Source organism: Varroa jacobsoni, unplaced genomic scaffold (assembly GCF_002532875.2).
Source record: "Varroa jacobsoni isolate VJ856 unplaced genomic scaffold, vjacob_1.0 contig02303, whole genome shotgun sequence".
Lineage (NCBI taxonomy): Eukaryota > Metazoa > Arthropoda > Arachnida > Mesostigmata > Varroidae > Varroa > Varroa jacobsoni.
In genome coordinates, this window is record NW_019214791.1 from 40,592 (window position 1) to 56,523 (window position 15,932).

Genomic DNA, 15,932 nt, shown 5'->3' on the forward strand with positions numbered 1-15,932 from the left:
GACACGCCGAGTTCGTCTGTAATAGATAGACGAGCTCGGTTACTAAACGACAAACTCGAATCTAGACAAAGTCTCAGAAGCACGCCTTAATCGTTTACAATAAGCGTTATAGCATGGTTGGCATCCCGATTCCGTCTAGATTTGTCGCCGGTACAATAAAGTGAAATAGAGTGGAAATTACGTAACGTCGTGTAGAAATACGCGTGCGGTTTCTAGACAAGTGATCTTCTTTGAGTAAAATACATCCATGGAATTACAACGCCCACGTAAGCACTGTCGAAATGTTGTTGATTCTATTTTAGATGACTTTACAACCGTATACACTTTTGAATTTTCATAAATCTTCAGATATAAGAAATCTCCTAAACAAGTTTACTAGATTGACCAGCGATATTAGTAACGGGCGTTCGAGTTTAAAATCTTTGTTTTTGGTTGCTTCAGGATGACAACGACTCTTCGCCAAGCGATAAAGGTCTACAAAGACCAATACACAGGAACGTCTTTCGTGACGGGGCCACTAAAATTGGTATGGTAGCCTAAGAGAAACTAGCATACGTGTATGTTATTATCTATAGAAGCCCAGTGCTCAAGCCAGTGGCGTGTGCACGTACCCCCTGTGTGTTTTCTATATGTACGTGTGTTCCGTGCGTGTCCGAGCTGAGATTTAGCCGATAAAAATTGTGGCAAATATTACTAAAGCCTGTCATATTTCGCTTTTAATCTCTGTTATATATTACATTTCGCTCAGCCGGCAGATATAGCCCTACCGATCTTACCATTATTACGTATTGGGAGACGTTGGGAGGTGTAGTTTTATATAGTAATCGCCACTACTTCGTGCCGGAGTCAAACATATTAGCTGTGGAAGCGAATTACTCTAGTTGTCTTCGTAGGGTAGCTACACGACAGAGAACTCGACGGCACAACTCATTCACTGATATGCGCCATACGTTCCTCATTACGGTTTTTGCCCTGACGGCTTTCGTTCGAGATGGCAAAAAATCGTTTCTTTTTTTTTTAATGGCGCGCGAGAGTGCGTCTTGTTTTAATATCTAAACCCAGTAGGACTTTTGAGTGTTCACGAATTTTTCGATGCTTAATAGAACTTTGATCTAGTTTGACGAGGATCGTGCCACATAGAACGGCAATCAGATGCCATAATATGTAATATGTCTGTATTTGCCTGGAGACTATGTGTTGGTGTATGAGGAAGTCGTTGATCAGAATGCCTCGTCAAACACCGCCAGTAACAAAGCCACAACAAAAATGGCATCGAATAGTGCCGAGGAGACGGGTAAACAGTCACGAAAAGCTCGTAAAGCAGAAAGCTGGCGGGATTCGTTTCTTCAGAATCTGGAATTAGCTGGCTTATACATCGAGGAGGTGAGTTACAAATTGTAACAAAATATAATTAAATCTGTTTAAGATAGCTAAGCACAGACTGGTTATGGTTATGACAGGTCGTTTGTTCATGTTGTTATTATGTTGAAATTTTAATTACAAGGTCCTAACTGGCGAATGGAGACTGCCTCGATGGGACCACACCAGCCGAACTCACTCTGTCTTGACACGACATCACTTTCCTTTATTTTCATTTCATTTCCTGTCTCTGTATTCAGGAGGTTGTGGAGGTTTTGGGGGAACGCAAAAAGCTGCACTTTATTAAACTGTCAGCACCGTGGGAAGTCCTCGTAGACTATGCTGAAGCATTGTGCTTTCGGGCACCTTTGCAAATAGACACTCAGTCGATGACGGTATGTACACCGTATGATGATAAAATTTCTTAGTAGAATGACGTAATTTCTTAATTTATTCAAAAGGAAGTTAATTTAAAGGCGACAATATATTAGGAGAAATATGCAATGCAATGCAATGTACTGCACTAAAAAAAGTATTAATTAGTTGAAAATCCTAACGATGTAACGCTTTGTTTGTAAACGGTATAAATACCGTTCTCTCGATACTACTCGAGGCAAGTACTTATTTTAATAAGTACTCGCCCCGGCTAGTTGCCTGTTTACAGAACGGGTGTTTTTGTTCGACGCGATAGAACAGCTACGTACTTAAGCTTTTGTGCAGGTCAAGTGAAAATGACGTATAGTAATGTTTATTGTTTTTATCGTTACTATATCTATAGTACATAGTTCAAAACTCACAACGATCCTCTAGCTAAGGTCAACTGTAAAACTGCCTTGTAATTTCGTTCGCTTATCTGTCCAGAAACCGAAATGGCCAGAGCGTCCTCTGGGTAACTACCTGCAAGCGCTAAACATTTTCGACCAGGAGGTGCCAAACGAACCTATCGACTATTATACTTGTCCATTTAAAAAGGCCAAACTTGTTAGGTAAGTGTTGCTTACGTTACTTTTACGGGTTTTCAGTAAAGCACAAAATCTCTGCCGCTGTAGTAGTTCGATATGCTTAAGTTTGTTATCGAATGCTAAATACTACGAAGTTATGTAAAACGTGTGCGATTAGAGTAGCGAGAGAAATGGAAAGAGACGCCAAGCGATTCCTTAATACTCGTTGCTTGATCCATTTCTGTAGAGGGAATAGCAGGTACTGTTGTATATGAACAAACCCACTTAGTTCCCGCTTGAGTCATTATGCAATGTTGGCCTGTTAATAAATGTCTCTTCGAGGTCAGCGGTCTACACAACACATTAACTATTTATCTGGATCGGCAACGACTTCCTACATTTCGCTTAATTCTTTTTTGTGAGGTTCAGATTTTTAGGCAGTAGTAATCATGACGAATACTTCACAACGACGCAGCGTATTAGAATTGTCCATGAGATCCTACAGAAGACTGAATTTGGTCGTCGACGGAAAGCTCATATCGGTCTTGATCGCCTTCTCGAAGAATCTATCTTCACAGCTGCTTACCCGTTGCACGAGGTAATTTGGGTCCGTCTTGCTTGTAGGTCCTATCTTGATGTGCTGCCCACGTACCTTACTTGCGGAGAAACGGCTAGTGCGATGAGAACGGGCATGCTTAGACAAATGCATTAGAGGCTCGCTGAAATCTTTGCTCATCGATCCGGAACATCACGTTGCCTGGGAATGAACAAGCAAACTCGTATTGAACGAGAACGAATAGTTAGTAGACCTAATATTACCATCTGGCACTTTGGATTTCGAAGGTAGTATCAACGTCAGGCGACTAACATGTCTGTAATACAGGCTGCTCTGTTAAAAAAAAATGAACATTAGCTTAATCATAAAACGACAGACATGTACAAACAAAGCTTGAAATAATAAGTCTTCATACTTGTTTTGCATAACGAGTTTCGAAAAGTGCCGCGAGGTTTGGCGAAGGTTCGATTAAAAGTAAATGTCGTTTTAGCCTTTTGCGCTGAATACGCTCATGCAATCATTGTGACGCAAGTGGCAATATTCCACATTGGTCTTAGAACTAAGAGGTTAAAAATTGATGGAATCGAAAACTGTATTGGGAACTAACGAAAAATATCATTGGACCTAACCAGCAGAGTCAATGAGATCAGCAAAACAACAACGATTTGATAAAAATACGCGCATCGATAGAAACAAATGAAGGCACTTTCCGAAAGGTGCGCATCTGAAGACGGCTATTTTTAATGAGAGGAGAGGTTATTACTTTAGAGCCTGCGCAGTAGTCTGGCGCCAGCAATTATGCAATGCATGTTACGTTTAGAATCTGATAGTCTTACTTGTTACTGAACTGTCACAAAGTATGTCACGTATGTGCTTCGATAACAGTATTTTCGAATGATGCGGTAGGGCTGTCACAAACCACCCGAAGACTTACTTCCGCGAGAGTATTCACGTCGGCAGGTGCTATTCGAGTTCTGGGTCCGATGGGGTCGGTGGTACAAATTCCAGCCACTCAATCATATCCGCGAATACTTTGGTGAAAAGATCGCCATTTACTTTGCTTGGTTAGGTCTTTACACCGCTTGGCTATTGCCTGCCGCCGGAGTCGGTATCCTCGTGTTCATATACGGTATCGTCAATGTTGCCACAGACAAGCCGACGTAAGTATACCTATCTTGTGATGACAGTCATGCTTTAGGTAGAACTATATACGCACTGTTTCGAGTACAAGATGCCGCCGCATATAAGGCCTAAGATTTAACCTTCAGATTTAGCCCTAAAAAAGTAAACGAATGACATGGAACTATAGCAGTCGATGAAAAATGGAAGTAGCAGTCATCAATCCTCGAAAGATTTAGAGAGATGTAGTTCTGGTAGATTACGTGCAGTTTTCGTTCGGACCGGTATGGTCTACGAATAAATTTCACGCCGTCTCTTGGTGTAACCTCTCCAATATTGATTTCTGATGTTATGGCCCTAATTTGGTTTCCTCGCTTGCGACTCGCTGTTGTAGTGCGGAGCTTTGCGCGAGTGATTATATATACCGAATGTGCCCTCGCTGCGAGGAACGTTACGGCTGCGACTTCTGGTATCTTTCGGAAATTTGTATTTTCACTAAGCTTACGTACCTCTTCGACCATCCGGGAACTGTCTTCTATTCGTGTTTTCTTTCGTTTTGGGGTAAGTGAAGCGTGTGCGCGGTCATAAGTCAACGGTATGTCACGTTGTTTAGTCGTCGTACGCAGTGATTGAAGTCAATAAACGCGATAATTTTAACCTGTTGCCAGCCTCCAACGATGTGGTAGGATCGATCAGTTTACCCCTACTTTTATCGTGATTACATCTAGTATCTCTTATCTTATACGGTTCTAAAGCTGTAACTTTCCTTGAGTACTGGAAGCGTCAATGTTCGCGCCTAGCGCACCAGTGGGATTGCATGGACTATGAGGAAGAAGAGGAACCGCCTCGACCCGAATTTGCCGCTAAAGCGTACTCCGAAGCGCGCAATCCGGTCACGGGTCAACGGGAGCCCTCGTTCCCGCACTGGATTCGCATGCAACGCATCGTTGCCGGCATCGCCATCCTTATTTTAATGGTTGGTTCCGCAATTGTTTTTCTTCGTCCAGCTATCCGACCCACTTTATATTCTGTTTTTCTTTAAACATGAGTAAATAAGTTTAACTACTGATTATAGATACTACTGACCGCTAATTCGCATAGTATAAGTATTGTATGATAAGACGATTGGCTGAAATCACTCACATTGTTCGATAATCCTTACTCGATAGTCAAATTATAAGCTTCAGTATGTAGACTGACAAAACGGCAAGCATCTTGTAATACGTTGTTGCTTACGTTCTCTTACAGCCTGAGCGGTTGCTCTTAATGAATAGACTGATAATGGTGAAAATTTTTCATGTTATTTTTATTGTTTCCTTTTAATTACTGTTACGCGTGGCGATGTGCCGTTACTATAGTGACTATTCGATCATCCAATCGCTTGGCCTTGTCGCAATTGTGCTGTTTTTGTCGACATTGCCTAATTTTTGTTATCTGTAACGTTAACGCTGTTGCAACTGTGCTTAGCGTCTGCGCTGTTTGCCGATCTGACCGTTCTGTCTATCTGTCTGTGTGTATATGCGAATGTACCACGGGGACGCTGTAGATATCTCTAGTTTTGGTCTTCATGGTCTCGGTCATCATCTACCGGGTTCTCATCTCGATTCCACTGTTTCGGTCGACACAACTGAAGGGCTTTGCTTCAGTGATTGCGTCTTCCTCAGGAGCGTTCGTTAACCTGATCTTCATTATGATCCTTGAAAGGATCTATCGAAAGCTTGCCTACAAACTCACCCAATGGGGTTAGTACCGACGGTAATACGTTTACATGTTACGTTAAGTCTTCCTTGGATCGGATCAAGCACAACCGATCACTAACGCTTGTTTGTCAGTTGGGCTACACGCAGTGGCCGTGATTTATCTGTATATAGTCACGCTTGAAAGTTTATTGAAATAGGACAATGTATTGGTGACCACAAAAGAAAAGGAGAGAACATTGACGACGACGTACATATGCGTACCTATGACTAAACATATTGCCGACTTACAGAGAACGGGCTGCACGATCTGTGACTGCGTGATTAATACCACCACAGTAGAAGCACTAATGTGATGTTATTGCTGTTGTGACGAGCAGTTGTCATAGAAATTACATTTTTTTTTTGCTATTGATAGTACTAATCCTTCTACCGCCTTTGATATCTTTTCGGTATTCATCTACAGTTATAACACGTGGCCTTTGCGATAATAAAACTGGGTTCCGCGGGTAGTATCGTCGCATAGTTACTAGTGTTAAAAAGCTCGATATTTGTCATAGTTAACATAAAAATCATTTTGTTTCGTATTTTAGAGATGCATCGCACACAGACGGAATTTGACAATAACCTTACCTTTAAGGTAAATATAATATATACGAGTAGAGGAGTGGAAAATGTCTACCTAGTGTAAACTTTTATATATATGTATTAATTTATTCGTTCTCGATCATACCGGGACAGGGAGACAGTGGGCAAAAAAGCAGACTTCCAAGAATTAAATGGTCATATTTTGATTTGATTGGTTTAATTATTGTTCGCAGGTGTTCATGTTTCAGTTTGTAAATTACTATTCATCGATATTCTACATCGCCTTTTTCAAAGGTCGTTTTGTGGGCTACCCAGGCCATTATACTAAAATGTTAGGCCTACGCAACGAAGAGTGTTCGGGCAGTGATTGCTTGTCTGAGCTTGCTCAACAACTAGCTGTCATTATGATCGGTAAACAGACAATCAACAATGCACAGGAAATACTCCTCCCGTAAGTTCCCGTTTCACAGATGCTGCTTATCTACTAGAAATCGTTTTTTTTTTTGATACAAATACATTTTACTATTTATAGTGAATGTTATGTATGATACTGTCGATGACTAGGCTGAATAACACCTTTGATGTATAACTGCACCTGTTTATTCTGTCTAATAGAAGACTGTGAGGAAGGACGTGTCGTATTTAGGTTACCGCGTAAGAACCGTGCGAACTTTCACTAGTGATTTGCTACCGCTTTGCATCTATTATACATATCAACTGATGGAGAACTTATTTATACTTACATTTTGTTGCCTAGACGCCATTTGCATCATAAAGCTCCGATCTAAGTAAGCGGTTAGCAGACGTGGAAGAGTCTTCAATTCCATGCCGCAGGCCACATGTCAACAAAATTAATATTGAATAATTACAGTCGTGTATAGAGAAAGATGAGTTTTATTTGTGCTCCCCATCACCCCATCATAGAGTACGTCGGTACAGTTTTTTCCTCTTGTATCAATGTGACTTTGCGTAATTCCGTCCAAGATGCTGCGTTTTTGTATATTTGTTTTTTCTGAACTGTTGTCATTATAGTAAATTGCAAAACTGGTGGAGTCGCAAAAAGACGCAGTTCCACGAGGACGGCAAATTGACGCAATGGGAAGAGGATTACACGCTGTCGCCAAATGAAGGACTCTTTCAAGAGTACCTCGAAATGGGTAGGCATCAGTTGTTGTGGACTGATTCTACTATCTTCATTAACTTTTTTGATCTTCGAGAAATGTACGATCAGTTTGCCGTAGTCCATAATTACAAGCAAGCAGTTTCTATAATTTTTTAGCATCTTGAAACATAAAGCGTGTTTTTACGCAAAATAATGTGTGCATGCGCTTCGTACTAAGAAAAAAACCCCACTGAAAACCTACCCGGGAAATTTGGGACTCATCCTTTATAAACATTCTTTATCATTCGGGTTTACTGGGACCCTGTTATTTCCACTGACTATTCTCAGTGGCTTTTGCGCGTTCTCAGTAACATGTAATTGACAACGTAATAAATATGGCTATCGTCGGTTGCCTGTTTTCGATTTTCAGTGTTACAATTTGGCTTTATCACGATATTCGTGGCCGCATTTCCACTGGCTCCACTCTTCGCGCTGCTCAATAACTGGATAGAAATAAGGTAAGAGCGACTCACTGTTTTTCTCAGTGGATGCATCCTGCCTTTGTTACGAAGCTTTCCCAAAAAGGGAGCAAAGTTTCTTTCGGTTCTCGAAGAACGTGACACTCCTTTGGAGATTCCTTGTGAAAGAAATGCGGTATACAATCACAGTATAATCTCAGGTATACATTTAGATGAATAGAACCCTACAAATAAAATATTGGTTAAATAATAACTGCAAGGAAACGGTTGCAGAATGGTCTGATTTAGGATGTATATTTTTCTCTACTAATAAGTTTAGTGAGACCAATATGTCAGATCTCTTTTTCTGTCAAATTCGGCCGATTTTTGGCGTGGAAAAGTGTTCTATTACGTATTGTGTATGTTCGTTATTTAAGTGCAGGGCAACGTATTTGGCAATCGAAATAATAGTATCGTTCTCCCACCCCAGATTGCGTCAGTAACTTTTATCAATGAAATTATATAATAAAATAAATTGATTCTCATTTAATATTTTCACTTAACACAAAATCAGTGCTAGGCATCTTTGAAATAATCAGTGGGAAGTATGCTTCTCTTTTACAGGCTAGATGCACATAAGTTCGTCTGTGAAACACGGCGTAGCGTACCCGAACGTGCCCAGAACATTGGGATTTGGTTTTCGATACTCGAGTTACTCTCCCGTGTGGCTGTCATCAGCAATGTAAGCTGGAGTACGATGAAATAAATGTCAACCATGAGTTCTTCTTCGTTTTTATGATGTATTTTTAAATTTTCTTATTATAGTATGCCGTGGGTCGTTAGTCAATCAGCTGAGTGAGAGATTACGTAACGAACTCTAACATCGACTGTTAGACGATAAAGAGCCGGACGCCGACCCGAGGAAAAACTTCAAAGTTTTTCTAATTTTTACGGATGGTAATTGATGCATTGCAGGCGTTTCTAATCGCGTTTACATCGGACTTTCTTCCACGGATGTTGTATATGTATAGTTACGATCATGGCTCTCTAGAAGGTTATCTTAATTTTACACTGAGCGTAGCGCCAGATGGAGCACATTCACAGAGCTGCCGATACAGGTAAGGAATGGCTCACCTCTTCTGAACGCCGTTCAAACATAAACTACTATCACTTCCGTTTTTAATTGATCCTTTGGATAATTTTTTTCGCTTCGAATAACGTAGAGATGCCGTTCGCACGTATCTGGTTTATGTTACTGACCTAATTTTATAATCAGGCTTTAAGCTCAAATAGCTCAATTATTCTTCATGTTGTCTGCGTCATACGTACGTACGTACGCGTATTGCACTTTACAGAGACTTCCGCGACTCACAAGGGGTCCACACTACCTTCTTTTGGAAGCTGTTGGCTGCACGATTTGCCTTTGTACTAATCTTCGAGGTAATAGATTAAAAAAAAAAATAATAAGTGTAAGGGTGATTTTTACTGTATTAACGATTATACCTTTCCTTAATATATATTTAATTTTATAATTTTTAATCAAGCTAATTGAAACCGCTCTAAAAATTTGTTTTCGTTTCCTTCAAGAAGATAGACGCTCTAATTACTCTGGTACAGAACCTTATTCCAGATGAACCATGTTTAATTATTTTTACTGACTAATTTCATCAGCAAGGGTGCGGTGATTTAAGCAAATTGTTTTATAGTTTTTCGGCTCATTCGTGCTATGAGATAATCTAGTTTCGAAAGGCCACCAAGGTACAATAATATTTGATATCCTTGGAGATCCAATACTCAGACGGCACAGACCTTCAGAAATGAAAGGTATAGTATCATATCGTCAGAGCTCCAAGTATGTGAATATTTAAATTTTGTTGTTTACTCCGTTGTGTTTGTCGGATGTTAGCATGTCGTCTTTGCAATTTGCCACATAATTGACCTACTGGTACCGGATGTGCCCCAGGACGTTACCATCAAAGTGAAACGAGAGCGTTACCTTGCTAAACAGGCTTTCACCGATTCAGAACACATCCTCAAGGTACATAACGCAAATATTTCCAGAACAGTCATTTTGTAGAGACGAATTTTTTTATTTGACTCATATCCCACTGAATCGTTAATTTAGTGCATGTGGACAAATGGCACGGGCTTTATAGAAAAAACACGCATTACCACAGATAAACAGTGAAAGGCACTTGACTGGTAAGGCTCGAAGCTTTTAGTCCCTCTAATAGCTCGAATCTGAGCATAGACACATTGCAGGTTGTGGTGTGAGCCAGCCGTCTGAGGAGAAGCCTAAGGGCGTAGGTTCCGGACGTAAAACACGAAAAATACTACAATTATATGCACTGACTCTATTGAACTGGGAACCACTTGTTGAGATAAAAATTTGAATAGGGATCCTGCGATTGTGATCCTGCTGTTGACGTACCCACATCATAGCACATTGCTGCAGAAATATGGTAGTCCTGACCTTTTTATGAGCGATGCAAAATGATAGACAGCACGTCTGTGTGCAAACTTTTCTTTATTGATATATCTCCCCATTGCTATAGGGGTAGGAAGAAAGTGCTGTTTTCGGCTACTTACCGAAAACATGCACTGCGATCGTTTTGTTTATTCTTCAGTCGGCTTCCTTCCTCGGGTATTTTGTTTACCGATCATCGTTTGACGTGTGTGTGGTACCCTGCAGTAAAGAGGGACAAAACATCGATTAAAAAAGTGATCTAGCATTTCCTCGCTCGTAAATCGCTCAACAAATCTGGGAAAACGTTCTTGTTATTGACATCTTTGCAGTTTTTGATTAGGCTGATTGAATGAATGACGTTACGAACACTGTGAAGAAACTTGAAGAAATCGGGCATCGATTTATCATTACTGATGATACTTTGTTACTTAATTTAAATAGAACGTGTATTATTAAATATATTTTGGAAACATGCACTGTGGAAGCCTAAACAGGCCTTCAGTTGGGCCTTGTGCCGGCTCTTAGTTAGAAATAGCATGATGCAATAGTCACGCAGTAAGACACAGTCTTCTATAGAAAATACACAATTCTCTGTCAACGACGTCATGTAAAGGTTTTTTTATAAGCCATTATAGATACAGCGTTAAAGGCTCGATTTTTTTTTTTTTTTGGTACTTTCTTCTGTTCATCTCTCATCGGTTACCTTCAACATTCCTGTCATTTTTCCCCCTTACCACCTATCAAATCCTGTGTGCGCTAACTATGTGTACCAATGTGTATAAGCCAAAATCCTCAGAACTTGCGCGTAATATAGCAAAGTTATTCAACTTTGTTTTTTTCATATCCGTCGTTTTTCATCTGTGCCGCAAAATAAACGAAATTACATCTTTATTTAGGTAATTGACGCTTCTAAACTGATACCCTAACGAATCCTATTTCTAACAGCTGACAATGTAAAACATATTTGGAAAAACTTTTTTTTGAAAAAGCTGCATAGATATAAAGGTGACCATAATAACAATAATAATAACATGCTGCACCAGAATAATAAACGAATCCGTGCCTTCAAAATATGACTTACAATTTCTACAGGATTAAATAGAGGCAGCGAAAACGGCAGAAAATATTTCTTAGCTACTTTGAGGTAAGTGTCAGGTCTAGCCTTTCGCCTACTCCGTCATACAGCGCTCGATCGAGTTGAATATTTATTATTATTATTATTATGTTCCCGTCACTTGAAACTATCTATCTATAACAAAGCGGAAACTAAAATACAAAAAATTTCAATATGGCCATTTTTAATTTGCCCCTTAACGATGAAGTGAAAAAATCAGCTCTATACCGTCCTTTAGCCACCTCCTTTAACTCGCCGAGGTGGTGGCGCTTCGATCGAATCTACTTGCATGCAGTCGGTCTTTGAAATCGCAATGAAGATAACTAGCAAAGACGGGTGCGCGAGTTGCCTCTGCCATTGTTTTGTCAGGCACAGACCGTCATCGTGAGTGATCTATCAGAAAACTACAATAATACTTACAGAGTCTATCGGTGATTACTAGCAGTGCGATTTCGCGTTTGAGTTGATATAAGTTATGCGAGGGACCAATCGCTTAGCGTTTTTCGAAGTTATTCAGTGATGTAAAACGACTCGAGTCTACTAGGCCGGAAAGCAGCCACGCTACTGGCGAACAAGTTTTCGTTAGCGTTGTAAATATTTTGAACGCTAGCGGGAGTTTGCGATCTCGTGACCGATCTAGTTCGCATATGCCGCGTCTATTTACATGTAATTACACTATCAATTTCAGATCGTTAGAAATGAAGATGCATTTGATGAGGAGGAAGGAGCGACGTCTCGAGGTGCTGCCTACACCAACGAAACTAGTTTTGATTTCCGGATGAATCTGCCTGAGTCAGGTGAATTAGCCAATTCGGGTTAGAGTGATGATTAATCCATGATAATATTTGTAGCAGATACTTTCTCTGTGAAGCCGAACATAGTAACGGACGCGATTCCAACGTTTAAAAGCGTAACTCAAAAAATTCATCGATCGCCCGTAGCAGATGTGTACGTAGATCCAGTACGTAGAGGGGACGATCTTGCTGGTGATATGCCTCTTGCTCAAAAGGCAACTTACCTATGATAACAACCTATGTGAAACGTGGTAATATTTGATCGAGAAAAAAAAAATAAAGACATTTGCCTGATATATGAATTATTTAAACCGAAAAGCGTACGATCGAAAAGAAAGGAATATTGTACATCGATAACAGAACATAATGCATATGATTAACAGACAGGTCACTGACACGACAGTCTTTTCCCTATTACTACTCTCTACATTAACCGCTTTTAGGCTTGTAGGGGACAATTGATACTGGCACGTTCTGGAAAGTTTATGGCGCTGTACTTCGGGATCATAGCATAATTTTCGGGGTTATCGAGCATAGACGGAAATCATCGCGCCACACAACCAGTGAATATTATTAATAAATGATTCCATCGGGAATTGCTTCAACCATATCAACAGGGATTTGATTTCACATATATATATGTTGACATTTCCTGGAGAAGCGTCTCGCCTTATAGAAAGCTGTACGGTTATGCGCCAATGACCATCGGCGTGGGCGCTATCTTCAATGGGGTATCTACATCGTGATAATTATAATAATCGTGTATATAAATAAGGGTCGAAAGTCTATTATTATACACCGTATATTGTATGAGACATTACATACATACGTGGAAAATTTATCGGAAAAAACTATCTTCCTCTATGTTATAACAGAAAACGACGACAGCAAGCTCGCGCCTCAGTTATGAACAATTTCAATCGGAATAACTAGCGATAAAAGCGTGATATGAAATGTTTTGCGGCACGTTGCGATCTCTTCAACAAATTTACGTTGTTATTACTATTGTCAATGGTAGTTGTTATTGTTGACGTTTATTGTATATATGGCTGTTTTAGGTTGAACCCGTTGAATGTTCTAGATGGGGCATCCAGCAATCCTACAATCGATAGAGTAGGAACTTTGCTCATTTGAAAAGTCAAGCACAGATCTACATTATATGGCTATAATGTATTCGTGCTACCTGTGCACATAGAGAAGTTAAGCGTTACCAAATGTGGCCGCCTATCAAAGGCAACGTATCTGCTGTCTAGTTACCGGTCGATTCATTAATGGAAAGGTCTACAAACAACGAATCATCGGCCATCCACATTGCTCTGTCAGTTAGGTTTATTAATAAATATATGTAAATAGGTCAGTTTATTAATAAATAGTTCCACCATTTGAAAAGTACAATTATTGACTTTACGTGACCAATGTATGCTTTTATAGAGCTGCATTCAGTTATTTGTAGCATGGACTGTCCTACATGTGATGCGAAATAATTTCTCTTAACTAAATTTCGCTTATGGACAACGTTTGGGCCGCTAGGCGGTTAAAGCCATCTTATTAATTAGTCTCGCTCCATCTCGATGGGAAACGTGGTGTATGGGTCCAAGACGTTTCGTGTTAAGTTCTTCAACCGCTTGTCATGGGCGTTGAATCCGAACTTCTGAGAACTGAATAATACTCAAAAGTGTATGCGAGTCCAGTTGCAGATAGTAAAACAGATGTACGATGCCTAGACAACAAAAAAACACTAGAAAACTGGTTGTATGATGCGGTCAATATTTGACGCCAGCTATACTAATATTAATGTTAAGCCTGGCCTCATTTCAACTTGTCTTATAACATGTAGTCTTGTCAGCGCGCATCTTTAAGAAAATCAGAATGGTGAAATATGCAGCTTATTAAACAGCAGATATTTTTAGAACGGGTCGTTACGAATGGGCCGTTTGTTGACTGGCTGCGATGATGGGGTGTAGAGGATTACGAGTCTCCACACTGACAAAATAGTTATCTAGCTGAAACGTACAACTGTTCTGCTTATATAGCGCTGTACGACCACAGCTCTGAACCGTAGAGAGACTGCGCTGCATCATATCTACGACTTGGTCGTATCAATTCAACGTTTGTTGTTATTCATTTAGTGGCTAGTTTCGAGGAGATGCTGTAGACGGCTCTGGCATCTGATAGTAGCGTTACTGCTGTACTTCGAATAAGACGAATTGGGATTGGTTTCATTTTGTATCATGTGAAAGGACGAAACCTATACGGCAGCACAATGTCTTTCCTCTATTCCTAAACCTTTTCGTCTATAGAACGATAACTATGGAAGTGAAAGCTGAAGCCAGATGTTTGCTGGCCTAATAACTAGGCACAGTGGCGATGATAATCTAAGTCTGATACAGCTATTCATTTCGGTGTGGACGTACGAGATCTACTCAGTAAAGACGCTACTCAGCAATGATTGATCATGGAAACTATAGATCGATAACTTTTAGTTACTCACGTTATTCTAGAAAATCGACTGAGGACGCAGTATGTTATGTGATGAGGAAGTAAGCATTAAAGTAACCTTCAAATGCACGCGTGATAATTGGAAATGTACAATGGATGCAAGTTCCAAGAAGTATACAGTAGAATAGATAAATAGATTAATCCGTTCGTAAACTTTTTTTTTTCAATTAATCATCACCATTTTCTGAATCGCTCATCTCTTTTTGACCTACATTGAACTAATAGTAGTTTTTCGGACGTCACCCGGATTGTCGTTACACAGTACTGCAACGTTTACCATATATATTCAATGGGAGGTACAACAGAATTTGTAGGATTGCCTATCTCGCCTAAAAATCATTCCAACTACTGCTATATACATAGTAATACGAATCAGTGATTTTACTGCATCGGCTATTATCATTGCGATTTTAAAAATCCATTAGATAACATTATATATGTCTATAAGCTTCTTCATTCTTATGAAAGGCTAGTTAGTGCTTGTGTGTGGCATGATATAATTAGTCCAGTGTTTAGGTGGCTTTTGCTAACTGTCGACAATGGCGCCCATGTTTAAACGTAGACTCAAATAGGGTCTTCGATATATTGTAAGGGTCAGTAGAATAAAAAATTAAGTCTCGGTATATTCGTTGGTACGTTCTGATTTCGGTGGCTGAAATCATTCATTTATGTTTTGCTTAATTCCCTTCTTCCTCTGGAATTTAACATTATTCTAACATAGTATTAACTGTAATTCAGCTACAATGCTTCTATATTAAGAAGGTCGGTATAGTACGATCATTTTCTCAGAGTCGTCTCTTTGAGGACCTATAAACAGTCGGAAGGATGATGCAACTGTATTGTATCCACATTGCAATATAATTCTACCTTATAGCTTCATGTGTTTTCTTCTTTATGGGAGATGCACTTTTGCTACCTGAAAAAAAGTGGACGATGATGATCGTTTGCTTCTCGCAAAGAAGTAAGCTACTGTTTCTTTAACACAGACCAGGTTACGTCACCGCAAAATGCTCCGCACAACTTCCCGCCCATTTAAACTTCATCGCTGTATGTTCTTGCTAGCAATGAACTGTGAGAAGTAAACCGAAAGCAGTCATGGTAATAAAAAAAACATCATATAAAATATATAGGAAAAGGGAGAACATCGTGATTTGGCTATCTGTCTACACAAGCGTGTGACAACAAAAATATTACGATACCATAGGAAATAGAGATATAAACGATAAGCTATTCATATC

The 15,932-nt window shown here is 39.8% G+C and overlaps 1 protein-coding gene across 1 annotated transcript; it reads left to right on the forward strand.

The window, feature by feature from the left end:
• Nucleotides 1-447: 447 nt before the first annotated feature.
• On the forward strand, nucleotides 448-15,932 carry LOC111272451 (anoctamin-7). Its single transcript, XM_022853906.2, has 19 exons — nucleotides 448-526; nucleotides 1,190-1,383; nucleotides 1,620-1,754; nucleotides 2,221-2,345; nucleotides 2,730-2,898; nucleotides 3,763-4,016; nucleotides 4,370-4,536; nucleotides 4,731-4,951; nucleotides 5,522-5,717; nucleotides 6,266-6,312; nucleotides 6,494-6,711; nucleotides 7,293-7,417; nucleotides 7,793-7,880; nucleotides 8,445-8,562; nucleotides 8,796-8,938; nucleotides 9,176-9,260; nucleotides 9,727-9,858; nucleotides 12,090-12,198; nucleotides 13,254-15,932. Exons 2-19 carry the CDS (start codon nucleotides 1,267-1,269, stop codon nucleotides 13,256-13,258), a joined length of 2,454 nt encoding a protein of 817 aa, XP_022709641.2. The 5' UTR covers nucleotides 448-526; nucleotides 1,190-1,266; the 3' UTR covers nucleotides 13,259-15,932.

Bases quoted from the DNA above. Each gene is read 5' to 3' on its own strand.
- LOC111272451 (XM_022853906.2), top strand. From the start codon at position 1,267: ATGGCATCGAATAGTGCCGAGGAGACGGGTAAACAGTCACGAAAAGCT. The intron at 1,755-2,220 runs GTATGTACACCG...TTATCTGTCCAG, and splicing joins TAGACACTCAGTCGATGACG to AAACCGAAATGGCCAGAGCG. The intron at 2,346-2,729 runs GTAAGTGTTGCT...TGTGAGGTTCAG, and splicing joins AAAAAGGCCAAACTTGTTAG to ATTTTTAGGCAGTAGTAATC.